The 23666-nt window shown below is 42.8% G+C and overlaps 4 protein-coding genes across 4 annotated transcripts in view; 1 reads left to right on the plus strand and 3 right to left on the minus strand.

The window, feature by feature from the left end:
- The window catches only part of LOC126561974 (dynein axonemal intermediate chain 3-like), a 216142-nt gene that overhangs the window by 114846 nt on the left and 77630 nt on the right, over positions 1-23666 (plus strand). The gene's annotated exons all lie outside the window — the stretch shown is intronic.
- Positions 7034-12302, minus strand: LOC126561993 (vacuolar protein sorting-associated protein 18 homolog). Its single transcript, XM_050218399.1, has 3 exons — positions 11007-12302; positions 7390-8887; positions 7034-7314 (listed from the first exon to the last, which is right to left on the minus strand). The coding sequence occupies exons 1-3, from the start codon at positions 12300-12302 to the stop codon at positions 7034-7036; spliced, it is 3075 nt and encodes a 1024-aa protein (XP_050074356.1).
- LOC126558877 (DNA polymerase subunit gamma-2, mitochondrial-like) lies at positions 14542-15768 on the minus strand. Its single transcript, XM_050214960.1, has 2 exons — positions 14982-15768; positions 14542-14828 (listed from the first exon to the last, which is right to left on the minus strand). The coding sequence occupies exons 1-2, from the start codon at positions 15766-15768 to the stop codon at positions 14542-14544; spliced, it is 1074 nt and encodes a 357-aa protein (XP_050070917.1).
- Positions 15778-16334, minus strand: LOC126561782 (glutamyl-tRNA(Gln) amidotransferase subunit C, mitochondrial-like). The gene is made up of 2 exons (XM_050218104.1): positions 16084-16334; positions 15778-16024 (listed from the first exon to the last, which is right to left on the minus strand). Exons 1-2 carry the CDS (start codon positions 16332-16334, stop codon positions 15778-15780), a joined length of 498 nt encoding a protein of 165 aa, XP_050074061.1.

Consider the following 23666-nt stretch of genomic DNA (forward strand, 5'->3'; position numbering starts at 1 on the left):
GGCTTTGCCTTCTTTTTCTGCTTCTTCTTCTTCTTCTTATCTTTGTGAGGATGATCCCGGTGCAGTAGCTGAGTACATCTTTCTGGGCCCTTCGCTACTAATGGCCATATATCCCAAATATGGCCATTAGTAGCCATAACTCGGTCCTACAATATGTACAAAATCAGCACAAGAAGACATGAGTCGTAATGCTTTAATAAACAAAAAATACGAAATAAAACTTTAGTTGTTAAAAAATAAGTCAAACAATAAAAATGAGCAAATCAATCAACGATAAAATGATTTATCAAATTCCATCAAATTATTACTATAAACAAAACAAGAAAAGAAAAGCAATGCGGCCGGGCCAGGATCTGTCGGAATTCAAACAAAAAATTAATAATATAAAGAAAGAGAGAAAATTTTAATTCCAAATTGCATTCATCATCAAAAATGAAAAAAGAAAGTTGCATTGAAGCAAAATAATTTTCTTCATCCGATAAGACAAAACATCCCGATGTCGCTCGTAGCGGAAAGTGTAGCAAAATTAGATAAAGTAAAAGGAGAACATACAGTATTGAACAAAACAAGCGCAACCAATCAATCCCGATCATGAAACCCTACATTGAAGGTGCATAATACTCGTAAATCTGTTGTAAGATATTTTTATGTTGATTGAAACAGCACTTTTCTTGTTTATTGTAACAAAAACTTCATTATATACATACATAACAATTCATGAAAAAAATAAATAAATATAAAAAATCAACGTTTTCCTCCTGGACAAAACAAATGCAACTTCGCGTGTTGTTTGCCAAATATAAATTGGCTTTTCGTTGCAAATCCTTTGTTTTCAATTACAGCATTGCGTCTGCGATGCATAGACTCGATCAGGTGATCAAGGAAATTTTGTGGAATTGCTCCCCACGTGCTTGCTTTATTTGTGCAAACAACTGATCCTTGCGTCGAACACCTTTCAATATCAATTTGCTGATGCACGATCTCTCACAAGTCCTCTATAGGGCTCAGATCCGGAGATTGGGGCGGCCAGTTCATTGCCATGATTTCATTATCTGTTTGACCACTTTGGGGGTGTGCTTGGGATATTTGCATTCAGCATTAGGCAACATAACATTTTTCAGGGTGTCATTAGACATGAAACGGTTCATTATTCCATCGATTTGATGAATTGGACCAAGATATTGCCTCCGCCATGCTTCACCGTCTTCTGATAGTAACGTCTAAGCGAATATAAGCGTTTTCCTGTTGATCGACGTACACGGCAAATTCCCCGTCGCTTCCAAATATGTTGAGCTTCGATTCATAACTGAACGAAACCGCCATTTCTGCACACCTCAGACAATATGAGATCGAGCAAACAGAAGTATTTTATTTCGGTTTCTTCGCAGCACGTTGCAGCACGAGAACAATCCGCCTTCTACGACGACGACGTGCTGATTGTCCGATCCGAAACAGATTACTGCATATCCATTCGCACCTTGAACGAAGATTTGAAAGGATCCTTTTTCATGCTTCGTACGACCATAGTGTCCTCTCTTGGCGTGGTGTGGACCGTGGCCTTCCACCTCTATTGTCCACATAAATCTTTCCGGTTGCACGAAATTTCGAGGTCCATTTTTTCACCTCATACTTGTCACAAATTGTTTTTTGTGATATTCCACACTTGAAATCATCGATTACTTTCTTTCTTAGTTTCCCTCCAAGGCTGTCATGTGTCATTTTGGTGTGTAGAAATAAAAATGTGAAGAAAGCGTCAGTACTGACCATGCTAAATAATTGGCAACGTGCATTTACCTTGAAATGTTACAATAATTCAAAAAGAACACTTTTTCCAGCAAACGAATATTTTTCCAACGTAAAACAAAGTTCTTAAACGATGCTGGTAAAGATAATAGTTCAAAGAAGCGAGAAGTTGCAGTTGTTTTGGTCAGCACAAAATGGTTCTTGTCCATAAAACACTCGCTGTGATCTGTAACTTTCAAACAGCTGATAAGCAGTTAGCGAACATCTAAACACCTGAACCGTCAACTGCAGTAAGTGTCCCGTTTTCCATTTCAAAAAATTGAAATTTACTGATCCTTTTTGAGTTGCACTTGTTTTGTTCCACACTGTACTAGTGCAGGAGGTAGCATTTAATAGGCGTAGTTATCAGTTACCACCACCAGTACTATATCAGCCGTCCGCAATAGGAAATCAGCGCAAAATGAGTAAATTTCCATCCAGCAAAATTTGATCTCAGGTTACAAGCGACGAAGCTGTAAATCTAAGTTTAATAAGGGAACGTAAAATAAATTTCTCTCCGTCATGAAGAAAGATTTTTACGATCCAATTGCGCGTGTTTTTAAATTTCATTATAATTGTGTTCATTTTTTGCTCTTTTTTTAAATGTATTTAGCAATGATCTCTACAGCGTGTATTTTACACACTAAACTAGGATTTCTTGTCAGACACGAGAGTGGATCCGAAGCCTCTAGAAGGCCAACACAGGCTCTCCATTCTCGACTCTTTCTCAATACGTCCACGACGTACAGGCTGGTAAACTTGTCTTTCGAATATCTGAGCTCGGGTAAAATCAACCCCGGGGGACGATGGGAGGCAAGGCTAAATTGAGAAGGGTATAGGCATCACTGGAAACTGGGGTGTTTGAGTCTCGATAGTAAACAAAACTGCCACGAAGGAGCGGGACCAGTCATCCCGTCCCATCACACCCAAAATGACTAAGGAAAGCCAAAGCAGAATTATTCGAAAAGGCCTTTACGGAAACGACACATCGCTATGCCCCCGGATTACTCTGAAAATGGGCTCATGGAACGTAGGCGCTCCAAACAGAGCCGGAGCCCTGAAGAAACCTTGTAGCACTACACGAAATGCGTTGGCTTGGGAGCGGTTTGCAAAGAGGACGTGACAGTCAACGCTACGACATCTATTATAGCTGCCACGATCGGAAACACGAGCTCGGAACGGGTTTCGCTGTAGGTCCCCGGCTGAAATCCGTTATCACCGGCTTCAGGCGCAGGCTTCATCCTGCGCATGCGAGGCAAGTTTTTCAACATTAGCCTCATAAACGTTCACGCCCCTACCGAACACAAAGACGAAGAGAAGAAGGACCTTTTCTACGGCCGCCTCACCAAAATCATGGTTAGTTGCCCCAGGCATGACCTCAAATTCTTCCTGGGGGACTTCAATGCAAAAGTCGGTAGGGAGCCAATGGACCGCCGATACATTGGTTGTCACAGTCTACATGAGCACAGTAACGACAATGGTAGTAGATTGGTCCAGTTCGCGGTGGCGAACAATCTGATTGTAGGAAGTACCAAGTTTGCGCGCAGGGACATCCACAAGCTCAGCTCAGCACAAGCGTGCGTGTCCCCGAATGGAGCCACTTCCAACCAGATCGATCACGTGTTGGTAAGCCGCCGAAGACAGTCGAGCCTTTTAAACGTCAGAACATATCGAGGAGCCAACATCGACTCCGATCACCACTTGATTGGTCTGGTGATCCGGTGTAGAATATCCCACCCCCGCGCCAATGGGGGGCAGCCTCGAATCAACACGGATTCTCTAAAGGACAGCAATGCCCAACAGGCATTCAAAGCCGCTTTAGATAAGTCTCTACTACCACAAACGATGTACGAAACTACGAGCGAAAGGTGGGACACTCTAAAAACGAAAATACTAAACTGTGCAAGCACCACACTCCCACCACGCCGTGGCAACACCAGATCTGGCTGGTTTGACGACGAATGTAGACAAGTGACGGAACGTAGAAATACTGGATACCGAGGCATGCAGGAACGGCACTGAACGCGGGCATGTTCAGAGGAATACAAACGGCTCAGACGGGTAGAAAAAAGAATTACCCGCACCAAAAGACACGCCTGCGAAGAGCAGATTCGACGAATGCGGGAACTCGAACAGATCAGAGAGGCGTACGGTCCCACTCGAAAGTTTTACCAAGCGATAGCAGGCCGCCGAAACAAACTGCACAGCAAAGATGGTGATCTGGTCAGTAACCAGCCAGAGATCCTCTCGCGATGGGCTCAGTTCAACGAACAGCTAGAGGCTCTGCTAGTGGAGGCTCTAGCTGTTCGTTGAGCTAAGCCCATCGCGAGAGGATGGTCCCGATGTACCGTCGCCACCTGACATCGAGGACACACGCAAAGCTATCCGTCGGTTAAAGAACAACAAGGCTCCCGGAACCGTCGGAATCGTAGCCGAACTGGTCAAAAATGGGGGTGGCTTACTAGAAAAGGAGGTTCATCAACTTGTTACTGAGGTGTGGGATAGCGAATCGATGCCTTGTGATTGGAATCTCGGCATCATCTATACCATATACAAGAAGGGAGAAATGTTGGACTGCAACAACTACAGGGGTGTTACGGTGTTGAATACAAATACTACAAAATATGCTCCCTAATCCTTCAGGATAAGCTTGTCCCATTTGTTGAACAAATAGTTCAACAAATAGTAGAAGAGGATTCCGAAACGGAAAATCTAGCACTGACCAGATCTTCAGCATGCGGTAAATCTTGGAGAAGATGGCTGAACAGCAGTTCACGTATCATCTCTTCATAGATTTCAAGGCCGCATATGAAAGCATAGCCAGAGTAAAACTCTACGAGGCCATGAGCTTTTTTGGAATTCCGGTCAAACTGATCAGGCTTGTTAGAATGACCATGACCAACATCGCTTGCCAGGTGAAGGTGGATGGAAAACTCTCAGGGTCCTTTGCTACCACCAAAGGCCTACGCCAGGGAGATGGGCTCGCCTGCCTCCTATTCAACTTGACGCTAGAGAGGGCCATCCGTGATTCGGAGGTGAAGCCTGCGGCTCTCCCAGGTAGCAGAGCCCTACCAAAGGATAGAGCACGCGGCAGAAAACCTTGGGTTGCAGATTAACAAGTCAAAGACCAAATTGATGGTGGCACCATCAACGGCCCTACTAAGAAATCCGGAACTCAGCCTGAGGAAACATCTCACCTTAAAAAAACCTGTCACGACGGTCGAAGCTGGGACTGTATCGTACCTTTATAGTGCTAGTACTCACATACGCCTCTGGGACATAAACCCTGTCCAAAACAGACGATGCCCTCTTAGCCGCGTTCGAGAGGAAGATGCTCAGAAGGATCGTTGGCCCCGTATGTGTGGAAGGATAACGGAGGAGCCGCTACAACGACGTGCTGTACGAACTGTATGGCGACCTCACCGTCGTGCAGCGAATTAGGCTCGCCAGGCTCCGATGGGCTGGCCACGTTATACGCATGGCACCGGACGACCCAGGTCAGAAAGGCCTTTTAGGCCGTCCACACGGACAGAGGAGGCGTGGTAGGGCCAGATTGAGGTGGGAGGATGGCGTAGAATCATCCGCCATCAAGGCCGGTATAACGGATTGGTGGACGACGGCGCGGGACCGTGAGCGGTTCCGGACTCTGCTTCAGGCCAAGACCGCAAAGCGGTTGTAGCGTTTGATAAGTAAAGTAAACTGGGATTTCTTGTGACAACGTTCCACGGTGATGCTGCTGGCGGAATTTACCGGGAAGCTTTTGGGAAAACGCTTGGCCCTTGGAAAATCGGCGCTTGCTTAACATTTTTAACATCCCACTCCGATCCATCTAACCCCTATTTCGGAAAAGTTTTTTGTCTTATTTAGATCAATAATCAACGATCAATAAACAAGTAAGTGTAGAGAATGTTAGTGATAAAGTCGATTGCATTGCAATCGGACTCTTACCGAATTTAGATTCAATGTGATAGTGCGGTTACGACCCCAATTCCCTCTTCGCTTAAGGCCTCCGAAAGGTTAAATCCGTCACTGAAAACTACATGGGCTCTTCCCTATTTTTCTTCAATCTGGTTTAATAGATCCCAGAAGCTGTATTTCATCCTTAAATACCGATGAAGTTCTACCACGTTCTGTCTGCATTTATTGAGAATCATGTGCCCTCTAGTGTGCTTCAATGTTCCATCAAGTCCCTCGATCCTCTAGTATCGTCCTGATGCTCTACCGCTACCTCTACCAGCTCTACCGTGGTTCGGATTTTTTTTCTTTACCTGATAGCTTCCTAAAAACGAATCTAACAAGTTATTCATGCTTCAGGAATAATCGATTACAATAATAATAACATATTTTGTGTAGTGTAGTAACAAAGAAAATAGACTAAATTATTATGCGCATAAATTTTAATACATTTTGCAGTTACATACATCCATACGCTAGTGGCGCTCCATTGAAAAGACAGCTCAGAATACCACACATCACTTGGAACACATTCCACAGCCACGCAAGCATTTCGAATTTTCATTCTTGAACTATGTAAAAACGGAAGTTTGAACATCTAACAATCGGTTCACACTAGTTCAACCCGCCTATTCGCCACATTGTTCGTTGTCGGAGCTAGAAAACAAAAAAATCTCGATCCTTCTCTTTCTCTGGTACAACGTGCTCTGACGAGTATTCGAGCTCACAGCACAGTTTAATACCTTTTTTTCTATATTTCGACCGACGGAGCGCAAATAGGAGAGAAAGTCCGATGTCCGATGGCGCACATTCCATGTCGGCGTCGAAATGCCAAATTCTATATGAACGATGTAAGGTAAGAGTATGTGTGAGCCGTGATGTTGGAGAATCTTAGGTTCTTCTTCTTGGTCAAACGACCTTCTAAGGTCACGCAGTCATTTTAATGGCTTACTAGACATGCGGATACACCACGTAATTAGATAGTTAGTTCTCAATTACGGGAGAACGGTCCTGGGATTAAAACCCCGGGAGACCCTGCCGCGTGAAGACCGGCGCCGTTGTCGCAATCTTAGAATTTTAGATACTGCAACTCATTTGGAACTGTGATGTGCGGGTATGTTGGGCCCTGTTGTTCAGGCGACAGTGGCGCCAGTCTTCACACGACAGGATCGATCAAATCCCATCCGGACCGTCCCGCAGTAGTGGGGATTGACTATCCTTACTACGTAGTATTAATAAATCTACCAATACGGCCGGGCCGTTCCTCAAAGAAGAAAAAAATGAGTATGGATCGGATCTAATCCCATTCACTATCAGCTTGCTGCCAGTTTTCGACGAACGGTTTGTCAAGCGTATTTATCATCAGATGTCCACAGTATAGACACTCTGACGAGATGATGGCTTCGATTTCGCTCTTGAGCTTTTCCTTATGCGAAACGGTCTGTACGACAGTGTCCGGTGCGGCAGAGGATGCAGCTGCTGGGCCGCCGACTACTCCTGACGTTCCACTGTCTACCACTTGCTGGGTGGCTGCAAGTGTTTGCTTCAGCATTGTTAACCGTGCCGACATTGTAGGGCCTAGGGAGAAGCAGATGAAGAAAAAAAAAAGGTTTAAGATATTAAGCTTCATACGGAGTGCTTACGGGCACTCACTTAAATACGGCAACACCTGACGTTCGAGACAGTCGGCATGAAATTTGTGCCCACAGTGAAATACGAAGAAGGGTTTCAACATCAGATAGACGCTGCATACGGCACACTGTTCCTGGGCGCTAACCGTCACCGAACGGCTGCGGAACGTTTGCAGCTCTTGACGCACACGGTTGGCCGATTTGGCCGACTCCTCCATATCACGACGTTGCTCTTGTATCTTCACGTTGTACTCCTTCAAAGATCGGCAGATCGCTTCTTTAAAGTGGTCGATGCGCTGAAAATCGGAAAAGTACGGCAACAGATCCTCGATGCGCAGCTGATCACACTCCTGCAGTATGCCGAGGGCTCGCTGCACCTCCTCATCACGAGTGCCCCGTATCTCGTGCTCTGCGATCAACAGCCAGAGTCGTTTGCGTAGCACCCTGTCGGTCGGTTGGGCGGCCGTTTGACGGGCCAGTTGTCGAGCCTCCTCCGGATCGTGCAACGTAAGGGCCAGCCGTACTGCCGGCACCCACATTTCTAACAAACAGTGCAGAAACACACTCGCCGGCCGGATATCGTGCCGCAGGGTGGTACGCAAGGCGTAATGTGGATCGTAGTGTACCATGGTTGTATCGCGACCCTGCGACTCCAGGAACGTTAGCAACTCGTCCGGAAAGTAAACGCCGTACAGCTGGATGAGATAGTTGTGCAGGGCCGGTTCGACGCAACCCCGCGAATGGATACAGTACTCCAGGTAGCGTGCCGTTTCGTGCGCATGCTGCACCGTATCGATACAGAGCAGGGCCGGCATCAGCCGTACCGGATCGAGCCGATGGCCCTGCCCGATCAGCATGCTAACCGTTGCGGATGGTAACAGTTCCATCGCAATCGGTGCGTATTGGTAGACGAGCTCGGGACGATTCTGTGCACTCAGCACCGCGAGCGCATCCTCGTACCGGCCCTGATTAACGTACTGCTGGATGACCGACTCGTAGTCCTGATTGATCGTGGTCAGCGCCGTCAGATTGTGCGTATCGCCGTACGATGCCATCAGATCGTAGATGGCGGTACGATTGCGCCGCACGCACGCCATCACCGGCCGGCTGGCCATGAACGCTTCGAACTGTTTCTGCAGTTCGCGGTTCGCTTTATCACCACCACCGGTCCGCTGGTGCGACAGTTCCACCAGAAATAGCTGCACGATCCACACGATCAGCATCGTAATTTGCGTTTTCTCGTGCGGTTTCAGCTGCGCCAGCCGATTACGCAGGTAAAGCAGCAGCGCCCGGTTACAGTTCTTCTGCAGAAACTTGAGGCACACCTCCTCGAAGCTGAGTTGCGTTTCGGAAAAGATGGCGGCCGCTTGCAAATAGTCGCTGGCGTAAAAGTACGATTGTGCTTGCTTCACGAGCACGATGTCGCGGTGGGCGGGATTTTTGTTGCAGTACTGCAGGGCAAGATCAAACTTCTGTCGGTCCGCGTACAATTTCCACGCGTTTCGCTGCTCGTTTACAATCTACATTAGAAACAGAAAGAAATGATTGTATATTACTGGTTTCAAGATCCGATTTGTGAAATGTTACAGTCGCGATTTGCCCTTTACTCCTGCAAATGTCCTCAATCTAACTAAAATTGAAGTTACTCTTGAAATGGTTGAACGTGCCTTTCCCAAGTTGAAACCCTCTTTCTCGAATGGTCCAGATGCCATACCTGCTTCACAACATTGAAAAACTGCAGTAAAACTTTAGCTTTTATCGGTTCTCGGTTAAATTATATAATTTATCACCCTCATTTGGCATGTTTTCCCGCATTATGGGAATCCTGTTGTCTTTTCATAATCTAAAAAAAAGACTTTCATCATTTGTAACTAATTTTCGAGGTATAACCTAAACTTGTGCCGCAGCTAAAACTTTAGAATTATTTTAATTTTATTTACTGTACGTTATACATCTGCTAGCCCTATATATTTCGCAGCTGAAATGTTTCGTACCATTGAGGCTGATTTACAATTAGATGCAGTATATACTGACTTCCGTGCAGCATTTGATAGTATCTCTTATACTCTACTGCTTGCTAAACTATCAAAACTGAGATTCGGTAATCTAATTGTTAAATGGTTAGTCAATTATTTAGAGGATCGCTCCAGCCAACTAAAGCTTGGTCAACAAGTTTCGAGAAGAGTTTTTCTTGTACTTCTAATGTTTCCCAAGGTAGTGTTCTATGTCCACTCTTGTTTGCCTTATTTGTGAATGAGGTTTGAAATTTTCTATTTCCGGATTTATCTGATGCATGTTGATGACATTACAATCTTAACTATTTCCTCCCTGATTGATTGTTCTTTGCTTCAAAATTGTTTGGATTCCCTTTCTATTTCTCAAGCTTCTTCAAAAATGTCTCTCTCTCTCTTCCGTCTAAGTGTTCTGTCAATTCCTTCTCTCAATCTCATAATCCTATTTTATTTGACTATCCATTATCCCAAACTTCTCTTGTCCGTGTTACTTCTATTCGTGACCGTGGTGTGATACTTGATGAAAAGTTGAACTTCAAAGAACATGTTGGCCAAGCCAACAGGACTCTTGGATTCATCATTCTGTAACTTTTGATATTCGGGATCCTACTTGTCTGTGGGCATTGTATTGTTGTCTTGTGCGCTACATCCTGGAGTACACATGTGCTGTTTGGTGTCGGTCCACTAGTCATAATACAACTATAATTGAGAATATTCTAAAATATTTCACACAAGTCACGCGTCTTAAACGCATCATTCGCTTGACACCTATGCCGCCGTATGACTCAAGACGAATTCTGCTTGGTCTAGACTCATTAAGTCAAAGGCGTCATGTGACTCAAGCATGTTTTATAATTGGCTTAATTGCTTTCCTCTGTTGTTGTTGCGCACTGTTTATTGTAATACAGTGTTTCCCAAGATATAATGAAGGCCGAAATGTAGGTTATACATGTGTGGTGCTATATTCCAATGAAAATTTAATTAACTTTTCTTCCAGTTGTGAACATTCAATGTTCTTAAAATTGAAAAATAATCATTTTGGTGTATGACTATAAGACGATTATACCGCAAGTCTGAAGCAATGCTCAGAATGTTCTCTTCTTGTTGGCTTAACGATCCTTTCAACGATGGCTTACTAGACTTGCGATGATTGGATAGTAAGTCCTCAATACTATGATCAGAATTTTACTACCACTAATTAAGAAGTTTCAAGTGTTTTCGTTTGAATAACATCCGATGATGATGAGACTTCAGCGTTAATTGCGTTTTGTAAAATTTTGTTAAAATATTGAAATTTATTTTTTTAAATGTTTTTTTTTTTCTTTTTTTCGTTAAAACATGTCAACTAGGAAGATCCATAACTTGGAAATTACTTCGAAATGAGGCAGCAAACTTTCACCAGATTATTGCATCATTATCCAATCCATCATCAAATTACGTATAAAAAAAAGTTAAAAGCATCTAAAGTTGCTGACTAACCGGGGTTGCCCGGATATCTGGAATATGAAGTTTTGGCTGGTTACCCGGGACAGGGTTAAGACATATGGTTTTAGTAAATAAATAAATATTAATATTATTTAAGTTTAAAAAAATACATTGATAAATGGTAAAGAAGAGTGTACCATACCTTGTATCGAAAAATAAGCTTGTTACTGTACACGAACGTTACGTTCGAACGTACGTCCTTGACGATGTTTAGCAATCGACCGTACTGTTCCACAAAGTACTCCTCGTACACGACCTGGTAGTCTAGCAGCGAGATTGCGCTAACGTGGTCCGGATATAGCAGCAACGCATGGAAATCCGTCAGTATGAACGACAGTGGCGTATTTGTCTTCGGTGCCACCTTGTGCGAGTTGGTTGCCGGTGGTACGAAGCGCGGTTCCGGGTACGTGATCAGCTCCTTCTGTACCACAAACTGTGGCTGATTGATGGCCGGATCGATCTCCTGATAGTTGATACCGTGCTCGGTCAGACAGCCGAAGCTTTTCGGAAAATCTTCCTCGTAGTTAAACACCAGCTTCGGCCAGTTGCCGGAAGTCACTGTGCTCTTGCCACCACTCGCCGACAACTCCTCAAAATCGCGCAGCTGGTCGTCCACGTTTTGGTACGGGCTGAACACCTTCTGAAGGTAGCCACCAAGCTTCAGCTCCTGGGCGGCGGTCAGTACTGAACCGGCCAACGAACCATTGCCCATGGATCGTATCGTGTGATGGAACTTGTACAACCGGTCCACCGTCAGGACGAGCACGATGCAGTGCAGTTGCTTTTGCTCTGTTTTGAGATAAAACTCGAGCCCGGTTATTGGGCGCGGCTCACCCTTGCCAATGTCGAACGCATGCCGGACGTTGTTCTGCACCAGCTTATCGCCACTCTCCATCCCTAGCTCTGCCTCCCAAATGACGCCGTGCGCGGTACCGAGCAGTATCGGACCGGTACTCGTTTCCGACGCGTTTACGTGGTTGAACCCAATCGCGGTAATTTCCTGATCCTTAAGCTTGGTGACAAATTTCGGCTTGAAGCTGGTACGCTGCAGGTACAGTAGTTCCGGCGTAAAGCCGGGCGACTTCGGCAAAAAGGTCAGAAACAGATGCGTACCGAGCGGATCGAGATATATGCTGGAAGGCCGCAACCCACCAATGGTTTTGTCGATCGGAACCTCGGTAAACTTGTCCGGCTGCTTTAGGTTCATGCGCAGCACGGTCAAGTTGGTCATCAGCATCATCAGCCAATCGTTCTGCACGGACAGAAACAGGATGCCGGACGGTAGGTTCAGGTTCATCTTTTGCTTCGTAAATATGGGTACCTCCTTCCGTGTCCGGACGCTCACATAACCGGACGTTTGCGGTCCAACTCCCACATTCGAATCGGTGGAGCTTTCCCTTATCAGGTCGCTCGAGTACTGATCGAACATGGAAGCCATCGCTCTGGAGCTGCGGGTTTTCTTCTCAATTACCAAACGCCAAACACACTTGCTTGTTTGCTAGGAGTCTTTAATTGCAGCTATACTCTGCTCTGCTTTAGTGGGTGGAATTGATAAAAAAAACAACACTACAGAGAGCCTTTATAATCCATCTCTATGAATCACACACGATACGGAAACGGTCGATAAATATTGCGAACAACTGCAAGCACAACCCAAAATAAACGAATCTGTCACCTGCTAGCACGGCGAACTGTCAATACACGTCGGTGAACGTTTTGCTTGCCAAATTCTTCTATAGCAAGTGTTTTCTTTCTTTTTTTAAATTTTTCGAAATCAAATAAATCATTGCTCATACAATAATTTGTTTGTATTGTATATAAATTTGTATTTGTATATAAATTTGTTTTATAAAATAACTATTTTCCATTAAAATCAACTCCATGCCAACATCAAAAGTTTTGTTAACCTTCGTTTCAATCACCAAAAATACACTCTTCCAGTATACAATAGCAGGACACATTCCATTAAGAGCACCCTGCAACACATAGTAAAACAAAATATCACAACGCTCGCTCGCACACCGAAAAGTCGGTGGAATGAAAAGTAGCAAAATGCCTGGAAGATAAAGAACGTATCCCGGAGGAATTTTAACCGAAATCTTAGCATAGAAAACTCCGTCCATATCAAATAATATCTTGCAAAATTTAGGTTTCTAAATAAAAATAGAAAAACAAGTTCTTTGAAACCTGGCTAGAAAAGATCAGTACGAGTACAAGTAAAGAGCTGTGGGACCCTGTAAATAGTGCCATGGAAAACCGAACTCCCATAGCAGTGTCAATATTATAGCCGATAACACTGAGACTTAACTACAGCAGCCCGAAGAGCTGAAGGTGCCAGTACACTCTACAAATCATCTTAGAAATCGAAATCTTGAATAAGGAAAAATAAAAAAATATATTAAGCAGTAAGAAAAATACTTCACCTGGTATTGATTGTATATCCTACAAAGCCTTTAAACTGCTGGATGATGAGGTGTGTCTAGCTTTGATGAAAGAGCTAAACAAGGTGTATCGAGAAGGAAGGGTACCCAAAAGGATAAAACAAATCAAAATAGTGACCATTTCTAAAATAGGCAAAAACGAAACACTGCTCAAAATTACCAATACGGCGGTACTGCACAAAATTACGGAACACGTGGAGAAATGAAATCTCCTTGCAGAAATTAGGTTTGATTTCCGAAAACACAACTAAAAAAAGTACAAAAGGGAAGTTTTTATAGATGTCAAAAATGCCCACAACAGCGTAATTACCATAGAGCTTTTGGAAACCCTCAATTGCTGTATGATATCTAAAGAAAATATCGCATTGATAGCAAGCTTCTTACACAACAGAAGCATAGAAATAACAGTAGGGAAGAAAACAATTAAGTGTATTATTAGTAACGGACTCCCACAAGGAGATGTGCTTTCGCCAACACTCTTTAACACGAACACCAGAACCTGCCATGTATTGAACGATCATAATGTAAAAAATATTGCAGAGCGGACTCACTCCAAAAGCCTTCGAAAGATAGCTACAAAGTTTCGTAACGTGGTTAAAGGTCGACTAAGACTCCTAGATCTAGAAATTAAAAGAGCCAAATACAAAGTAATGGCTTTTCCTAATAATAAATTCGAGTTAATGGTAATCAAGGGGCTATCAAGAACTATTCAGAAAGAGCTACAAATTAAGATATCCAGTGTCCATATGCTCAACGGAACTATATGCCATTAAACTAGCTCTTGACTATGTGGTTCGGGAACGAGCCCCACCAAAATATCTTAACAGCCCAGCGGCATGTTTCATCATGTAGGCGCCTGGGTGGAAGTGTACACTGACCCCATAGTGTTAGAAATACTGAATAATGGACAGTGGATTTCCAGTGTATAATTTAACCCCAGCCATGTTGGCATTGAGAGAAATGAAATAACGGACAGCCTTGTCAAAGAGGGCACTAACTGCAGCAACATAAGAAATAACAATATACTTCTCAAAGATGCCCTAACAGATGGTCCTGAACAAAGTAAAGGGGAATAACAGGTATTATGAACTGTGTCAGCACAAAGGCAAAATTTTCAGAGTTAAACACAGAAAGTTAGGACGTTACTAATCCTGGAATACTCGAATCTTTACTAACTACTGCTAGTTGTCTACTAACAAACATTTCGAATAAATCTTACAAAAACACAGGCACTCTCTAGGCGTGTATTAGTTTCACTAAATAGCTAGGCAGGTCGGATATGTGTATCGTTTCAGCGAGGGTAGTATCGCGAGATCGAAGCCGTAGCAGACCGGTGTAAAGCGTTTTGGCGTTTAGCAGCAGAACGTACGGCACTCCGATCTGATCGAGCTCAGCTATTTGATGGTCGTGTGGCATTCGACCGAAAACACCATCATCGTCGTGGACGGTAAGTTTTGCGGCCCGCAGTACGTACTCCAGATGTTTCGAAAGATCGTTCAAATTCTGCTCCATCGTAATTTCATCTGGAAGCGACGGTGAAATAATTTTTATTTATTTATTTTTGTATGACAATATTTACGCCATATTGTCCGACGGTAACATTAGAAGAATAAATTATTATTCGAGCGAGAGAGAAAGAGAGAGAATGAAAATAAAGGCGGAGAATGCTTTCATACCTTGGCCACACTGGTTTTCCAGCTGATAGATAATGGCACACTTGTAAGGAGCTATTTTGCGATGAATTTTAACACACGCTTCCGACGCTGCATTACCCTCCAATGCGTCCATCAGGATGGCAAGAGTGGTTCGGTGCAAATTGTTCGTAACGCGTACGATCGCGTTGAGCGGTTCGCTAACGATCCTTTCACCATCATCCGGCATCAACGATAGCTCCAGATGGTCTAACTCCAACTCTGTCCTGTCCACGAACTGGGCACAGATCGATACGGATGTGGTATTACTGATGCTTTCCTCGTCGTGGCGCACATCAGAGATGAAGTAACGGCCCGGATCGACCGACCAACGCATCCACCAGATCTTGCGCTGTCGCTGCAGTTGGTAGAGAAACTGGTTTGCGCTCGACGATGGTAAGAGATAGGTCGTGCAAAGTTGTACCGTTTCTGGCAGGTGCAGGATGAAGGTATCACCGATCGGTACCAGTAGGTTTTTCCCCGTTTCCTCCATCATTACGCCAAATGGGAGCTTCAATGCTTTGTTCTGCTTTTGTACGTTGGCAAAGTTTTCCTGCAGGTTGAGATTACTTTTACCCAAAAAAACCGGCACCGTATCGCTACTGCTGCTGCCGAACTGATTCCATTCGGCGTGCAAATTGTTAGCCAACATCTGACCAGTCGGGGTTAGATACAGACCACACACAGCTGTCTGATTCAGCGTAAAGTGAAGAAATTTACTGCGCCGGCAAGCTTCTAACAAATCGATCATAGTTTTAGCAGCTCGTGCCATCGTGCGTGACTAAAGATACGATTGTCCTGCCTGTTCGAGCGGAATGTTTCCAGGCGGTGCTACGAAGTATTCCTCCTCCACCAGGGCCGCGTTTTGCAGTACCTCGGTCTGCCGGTCCCCGTCATCGACGGTGTCGGTACGCAGTGCAAGCTTTTCCCGCTCCAGCACACTGTACAACGGTTCCACGTCGTCTGTATCGATGGGAATGATACGCGACGCGAACTCGATTGAGTCCTGTAACGTTTCCAATGCTTGTCTGAAACAGTGAGCTATTATTGAACGGAACTACACACCTTTGCCTTCTGCCGTACTTACTTGCTATCCAGATTTACAAGTGACAACCTTTCAAGCAGTTGCACCGTTTGTTGGTTGATTGTAATGGATGATGGGTCTGCCAGCAATACGAGTCGGTGCGGTTGCTGGGGGACTTTAGTTGGATGCTGTAAAGGTTTCCCTGGCCAATTACGGCTAACCCACTTTCGGGCTTCCTTGGGTGATTGTGGTGAAGCTTGCAGGGTGGAAAGCGAGTTTCTCGATGGAAAGCGGGATAGGACACTACGCAACATGTTTCGATAAGCCGAGCTGGTGAACATAAAGCAATCTGTAATGCGATCGACTGCTCGTCTTCAACAATGTTACGATTTGACGCACAGCCGTACTGGAAAGGAAGAGAAAATAAAGTATGTGTTATTAAAATATAACCGAGCATATTCCCGGGATATGACAATACGGCACTGGACCGTCATTATTAATTATAAAAAAATATTCCCGGGATAAGGCAAAGAATAAGTAAGAAATGCCTTATCATTATGTTTGTTTAACATCGTCGTCACAAGCGGTGTTGACAATACGGCATTGTACCGCCATAATTAATTATAAATAAATGATATTAATAAATATTATTAAAATATAAATTTTCTATCTTTTCATATTTTTATATAATTTATATATCCAACAATTGCAACCCTAAATTGAACGCAGCGAAATTTTTGTACATCCCCCAACAATATCTCAACATGCTCAGAATGGACGAGTTAAAATTTTGTCAAATTAACGAACATTTTGAAACCAAAGATACTTGCTACAGTCTCATAGACGGGGAAGAAGACCATAAACATAAACATAACACAACTTGCTCTAAACATTCGAAATTGGCCTGGATGCGTTCCATCGCGATCTGTCAAAAGCAAAAGAAAACAAAGGACCAATTTCCAGTTAATATCTGCATGGGTTATTTTAAACGTCTAAACGTCAATGGGATGGCCCAACCACGCACAATCGTTATGGAATGTACCATCCTGGAGGTTTACATCGCTCGATTCGGTTCTATCTGTATTTCAACCGGCACAGTTTACCGGGAACCTTCGCTGAAACGCCGTGCCGTGATCGAGTATAGTGTGGCATTTTGTGAAAATTGCATTGCCAGAAGCCTCTCAGACTGTAATTCTACAAGCACAGAATACCGGAAACAGTCGTCGACGAACTGAACCAAGTGGTCTCAGGAATAGTAGTGTGAAATTTGTTGAATCTTGGAGTTTTGCTTGCTTTACTTTTCACGCAATTCTCCAGTAAGTGTTTTTTCTTCGCTACCATTCGATTAGACGCTCGCTAACCACAAATAGTTGCTAGTATAGATCTGCTCGGTTAAAAGAATGATCTATAACGCACGCCCCCATACGCAGTAAAGGAATTTGTATCCAGTCAGCGTTTTATGTTTCTCCGTGTGTTGGACTTCTCATCCATGATAGTTATTTCCTGTAACGTGAGAACGACTGCTGGATACTGATGAAGTAGCTTCGCACCGTCGTGTCGTGAAAGTGTTGATGGAGCAATAGGTTCAGGGCCTCCTCGAACATGTTGCACATTACGTTCGAACATGTTAATCATCATTGTTCGGTCTCTCTAGTGTGTACTTCGCAGGGCGATTACAGTACTTGTATTACAGGGCGATTTTGCTAGCGTTTGCATACGGCCTCCATTTTCTGAGACTCAATTGAAGACATCAGAAAAAGTGCAAATCTCTACCATACATCAGCTTCAAAATTGTGTCGCTTTGGGTCTAGCGTTTGTTCATGGCATCCTTGATTGAATTTGACTGTGGGTTCAGATCGTTCCAGTTTTTGCTTATCCTTTCAGTTTCAGCAAAATCCTTCCTTGCTAGCTCCTAGTTCCTAGTTCCGAGTGTGATCGGGTGCATTATCTTAGCATTGTTGTTGATACACAAACGAAAGTTTATTTTTTAAACCGCTCCACACGAAACTTGATTTTGCGATAAAAATGCGGTTTGGTATGGTATGGAAATGTATCAAAAATCGACATTTTAAAAGAAAGTCAAATTTGCGCTTCCTTCTATAGCCGAGTTTAACGTAAATGTGAATGGTGAATTGTATGTAGTAAAAGCTACCGCATATCACACTCCTCCTTGATAAACCATTTCTGCCAACGTTTTGTTTCGTAAATCAAATCCACCGCTTATCCGATATGCTGTATGTGTGTTATTCTGTTTTACTTCTTTGAGACTCTCTTACAACAAAGTAATAACGTATTCTTATATGCTTTGTTCTAGGATCTACTATTCCCGATGCTGATTGTCGCTTGAACTTACTTCGATAAATTCTGAACCAAAAAATTATCCACTACCCAGGCCTTTAGAATCTTTCTCAAAAGAGCCATGTATTTTGCTTCGCTTCGATGTAGGAATCGACAGTGGTTCGCTTCTTGACATTTCATCGTTGAACGCGTCTCGGTTCAGTATGAGCTTTGGTTCTATAGTATCATTTAGCCTTCTTATCTTGTTCTATGCTTGGTTGATTGTGTTGCAAAATACTGGAAATCTAGGAAATCAACGTGACGAGTTGGAAACAGGTGCTGCACACATTTTGTTCTCACATTCGGTGGCGCATGTGACGATTACATTAACCGTTGGATATATCCTATATTTTAACTATTGAACGCATTTATGACTTTTCGAGCGGAAGTGTAGCTTTTTTAACCTAAAACAGAAAAAAAGAACGATAGTAAGCAGTTATTATTAAATCCTTAACAAATGCTTGTATTTTGAATAATAATTCTTACCATGCTTTTTCACCCAAACAAACCACAGCGAATCTATCATGTTGCCTGTTAAAACCCGTAACATCTTTAAGGACGTCGTGAATGGCTCGCGAGTGCAACCGTTACGTCAGCAGATGGAGAAAAACTTGAAAGATGCGTGTATTGGCCGACTTATGCCATGGAAAAGTTGCCAAATCGATACCGATATGATCAATTCGTTAACATGGAGCCCTAATGGACAGTTTCTCCTAAGCGCATCAAATGATCGTAAGATTAGATTATTCAATACTTTCAATGAATCCCTGAACAGCATAACAACTGCTCATGAATCGAAAGTAACGTGTGCGCGATTTATATCTCACTCGGACAATCTAGTCGTGTCGGGTTCGCGAAGGGATGGACTACTGTGTTACGATTGGAGCGTAGCACAGGGAAAAACCATCGCTGTTCCAATCTTCCGTTACTGCACCACACACCGAACAAATCAAATCATACCCATACCATCGGAAGCCAAGAGTTTTATCAGCTGCCACTCGGATCGCACGGTGCGATTCTTCGATATCCGGTGTCACTATAACGAACAAATGAATGAATGCAAAGACAGCATACTGCTACGTATGAAGTGCATACCAACAGCAATGTCGTTGTCACCAATATCAGAGCGATACATTGCTGTTGGTGATTCTAATGGCTATGTTTGTATCTATGACCGCCGTAATCCCGGAAGCAACTTTGCTGCACTTCCAATGAAAATATTTTCTTATCCAACGATGACCACTGAACATCCTGCCGTAACATCAGTAGCCTATGATGATTCAGAGCAGAACATTTTATGTAATTTCTACGTGGATTCCCTATACCTGTTCGATGTAGCAAATCACTCTGGGCTAAGTGACGAATCGGTGCTGGGTCGAGAGCCATGGATACCGATTAATGACCGGGGTATACACAACAGTCCGCTTGTGGACGAATCAGATTTAATACGAATGAGACGTCAGATTCTTGATTCCGTAAATAACTTCCAAGAGCTGAGCTTGGAAGCATCCGATAACGCGCCGGATGTTGTGGGGTTGGTGGAGGTTCTAGAGAATGATGTGGAAATCCCGAACGACAATGACAATGATGAAGCCATAGACGAAACGGACAACCATGCGGAGGTTATAGAGAATGATGTGGATATCCCGAACGACAGCGACAATGATGAAGCCATGGACGAAACGGACAACCATGCGGAGGTTATAGAGAATGATGTAGATATCCTGAGCGACAGCGACAATGCTGAAGCTATGGACGAAACGAACAACCAGCACGAAAGCCAAGCTGCTGGACGAAGCGGTATCCCGACAAATACAAACGAATTCTTGTATGTTAAAAAATCGTACAAAACTCGTCACAAGTTTGAGTAAGTGTTTTTTAATAGTCTTTTTCTACTACTTTTTCCTTATTTTCTGTAATGATAGTTATCGTATCGCATTCGTGCTGTGCCATCCGCACCCGATCAAACAACTAATCGCCATTGTTCGACTTATATCATTCATCAACAGTACGCTCTTGACGGAAGTTGGATTTTGGGGCAACAATTATGTCTTAGCCGGGTCTGATACTGGGAACGTGTTCCTTTGGGATAAACGCAAAACTGAGTGCATCATGACTTTGGCTAGCTACACCGAATTTGTGACCACCGTTCAACCGCACCCATCGCTAGCGATTTTGGCTACAGGCGGTAGAGATGGTATAATACAAGTTTTTATGCCGCTGGGTGAATACAGCCTGTTTGACGACGAAACTATACCAGAAGTAAGTGCCAAAGTTATGAAATGTTATGCTTCATACAGAATTGTTTTATCAACTCTATTATTATCTCTTTGTTCTATTAAGGTACAAAAGAAAAAGAAAGAGCAGTTAAACAACCGAAAACGCCTATCAGATTTTGTGCTAAATTTCATGAGAAGTTTGCGTTAAATTACATGAGTAATTGGATACTTTTGAAATAGAATGAAACCCCAACCTCAGCAATTCTAAAAAATAAACAACAGGAAGCTAGGATTGTTATTAGATTGTAAAGATTAGTTTCGAGCCATCGTCACAAGATGATGTTATAAAATAGGTTATTCTATATATGTACAAAGAATTAAAAAAAACTGTGAAAAGGCTTTACCTTACTTAACGAAGCTGCCTTACGCCTAGTACGTCTAGTTCCTTTCTATACGATTTTTCACAATAGTTTATAATTCCAGAATAAACGATATGGTGCGCATAGCTGCATGTTTTACAAACGAATGCATTGCTCCGTTTTCTTCGTACCTTAAAGTTAATGTAAAATATGAGAAAGCTGTTAAAGCAAAGTATCAACTTACGCATAATTCAGTCACACAATTTCGTCGTGGTTCCGAATGGCAGAATTCTTAACAGTAATTATCGCTGCCGGCTGCCATAGCAAAGCACACAAACACACGGACGCACGTACCTAAACGCGTTAACGAAAATCGCCACAATTAATGACAAGATTTTAATTCAAAACACTACAATATTCTAGATTAGGATTAGCGAGGAAATCACTTTTTGGGAAGTGATGAGTAAAATTATATTACAGCTGTGCTCATTCTCCACAACCGCCTGAAGGCCAAATGTTCAGACAGATGTCTGCTATTAGGTTTATGCTCTGCTCGCGACGTGTTGGGTTGGAATTGAAATCGTTTTACGACATTTGCTAATTTGTATTTTGATCATGTTAGCTATAATTGAGTATTATTTGATTTTTTACAAGTAAAATATCAAAAATACACACACACACACACACACACACACACACACACACACACACACACATACACACACACACATACACACCGAATAATTAGCCAAATTTTATAAAGGATTGCAAGAGTGGTTCTTGATCAACCACCATATAGTGGTGTTGTGTACATACGCCCGCTCGTATTGCATTGCGTATGAATGTGTGTGTGCATGCATTTGAAGTACCATCTGTTGCAGTTGAAGCAATAAAAATGAAATAAATTCACAACGTATTTGAAGCATCAATCACGGGTGGGAACGGAACATCGAGAAAATTAAATTTTCTACAGCTAAACACGCAGGGCGCAACTAATATTATTTTTCTCCTAAAACTTTTATTTTTCATAAAAATGTTCATCAGAATTGAAAGTAGAAAGGCAAAGAATAAAAGTTCTGCTGGCTTGCAAGTGGGAACGATTTTTCCTCCAGCCCGCAGCTTCATCCCCAGACATAACTTCCCTACTAGATATGGCGTTAGTATTCACTTGCTGTGTGGTATTATGATGTACATGTATGTCAGGTTGTTCCTTTATCGCACCAAACGACCGCGATTAAGTCGCTTATCATCCATTCTCTTTTCGTCCTCCTGCTCTCTCAACTTTTAAAGCCTCTGTCCCGCTGCTGATTAGTAACTGATTTGGCAATTGCGAAGGTTTCCGTTCCAAAACATTTCCCGGGCAAAGGTTCAGCTGCGCTGCCGGGTTTTTCTTTTCGTTTGTTTTACACACTAAAACGTTTCTCTCGTTACTGGTGACCTTAAATCTTAATCCGTTTCCGTCACTATTGCTAGATCTCTTGCTCTCGTATTCCCTTCTCTTCTAGTCATTCGCGCGTAGAAAATATCACAATAGATAGCTTTAACCTTTTTTTTTAAACGATAGGTATCCAGTTGTTTAATGCTATTTTGACGCATACTTGTTCACGCGATTCCGTTTACGTTTCGTTGTCTGGTGACGAAATATGTACAGTAACCGCCAATAATATAAGACTGCTGTTATGTCCACTTTTTATGATACTTCTACTAGGTACAACCAAATTTTGTTAGGATGATCATCAGCAGCTAAACTATCTATATCATCTTCTTTTTTCCTAAAGTTCATCAATGATTATGTAATAATGAAAAAGCTAAGAAAAAAATTCTACAAAAAAATCTAACATTTTGTATTTGCAGGCCTAACCATTCGTAGAGTAGAAAATTGTAAAAAAGGGATGCCGAAAACTATTAAAAAATCTCTCTGAGTTTTTAAATTCATGGATAGTCTTGTTTTATGGTCTTATGTGTTTCGGCTATATTTACATCAGAATCGAAAAAGCGACTAACAATTGATTTCATGATTCATCCAATGACGGGAACGTATTACTAAAATGTTCAACTAAAATTTCAAAAAAAAATAAATAAATAAATAAATATGCCGTTGAAAATTGGATTGGCAATATCATTTTTACCAGATGTGCAATAGCTAGTTGTCTTATTTTAGTGCCGGTCACTGTATAAAAGTATGGAAAAGGGAGGAAAAGGGAGATGGACGACATAAACGTTCTGCAACGTGGTACGTTAACACTGCTGCTGTTGCTGCATACAACGAACTAGAACCTATTATGATTACCTATGATTACCTATGTTTATTCACTACCCTTCTCATCCTTGCTAGCTCCTAATTCCATTACACCCAGCGCATTAGCGGTAATAGTTATCTTTGGGGTATGTATAAAAACAAAATAAAATCTCGATTCTGTGATGAACAAGAGTAGGATGTGGAGATGCGCCAGTATGTAAAGCTTTACCGTGACTGCATTATACGCGCGACATCGATTTGGTTAGCCCCTTCTTATAAACACAGCATCTCCCACATCTACGAAAATTTACGAAAAAACCGTAACTGTGTCACGACGTATCTCAAGTATCTAAAAATCCGATTTGGGAATTTGTCCTGCTTTAATCGGTTTGCTTTCCTTTGCTTGTATATAGATATATTAGATTGTAGGTAGTATGTACAATAAATTGGTGTAGATAGATAGATCCTCTTAAGCGGCATTAAGGCCCCCGT

This window comes from Anopheles maculipalpis, chromosome X (genome assembly GCF_943734695.1).
Source record: "Anopheles maculipalpis chromosome X, idAnoMacuDA_375_x, whole genome shotgun sequence".
NCBI classification, from domain to species: Eukaryota; Metazoa; Arthropoda; class Insecta; order Diptera; family Culicidae; genus Anopheles; species Anopheles maculipalpis.

Coding starts and splice junctions, on each gene's coding strand:
- LOC126561993 (XM_050218399.1), bottom strand. CDS start 12,302: ATGGCTTCCATGTTCGATCAGTACTCGAGCGACCTGATAAGGGAAAGC. Junction 8,888..11,006: donor AGCTTATTTTTCGATACAAG/GTATGGTACACT, acceptor TTTCTAATGTAG/ATTGTAAACGAGCAGCGAAA. Junction 7,315..7,389: donor TCAGGTGTTGCCGTATTTAA/GTGAGTGCCCGT, acceptor GCTTCTCCCTAG/GCCCTACAATGTCGGCACGG.
- LOC126558877 (XM_050214960.1), bottom strand. CDS start 15,768: ATGGCACGAGCTGCTAAAACTATGATCGATTTGTTAGAAGCTTGCCGG. Junction 14,829..14,981: donor GGAAAACCAGTGTGGCCAAG/GTATGAAAGCAT, acceptor CGTCGCTTCCAG/ATGAAATTACGATGGAGCAG.
- LOC126561782 (XM_050218104.1), bottom strand. CDS start 16,334: ATGTTGCGTAGTGTCCTATCCCGCTTTCCATCGAGAAACTCGCTTTCC. Junction 16,025..16,083: donor CTTGTAAATCTGGATAGCAA/GTAAGTACGGCA, acceptor TCACTGTTTCAG/ACAAGCATTGGAAACGTTAC.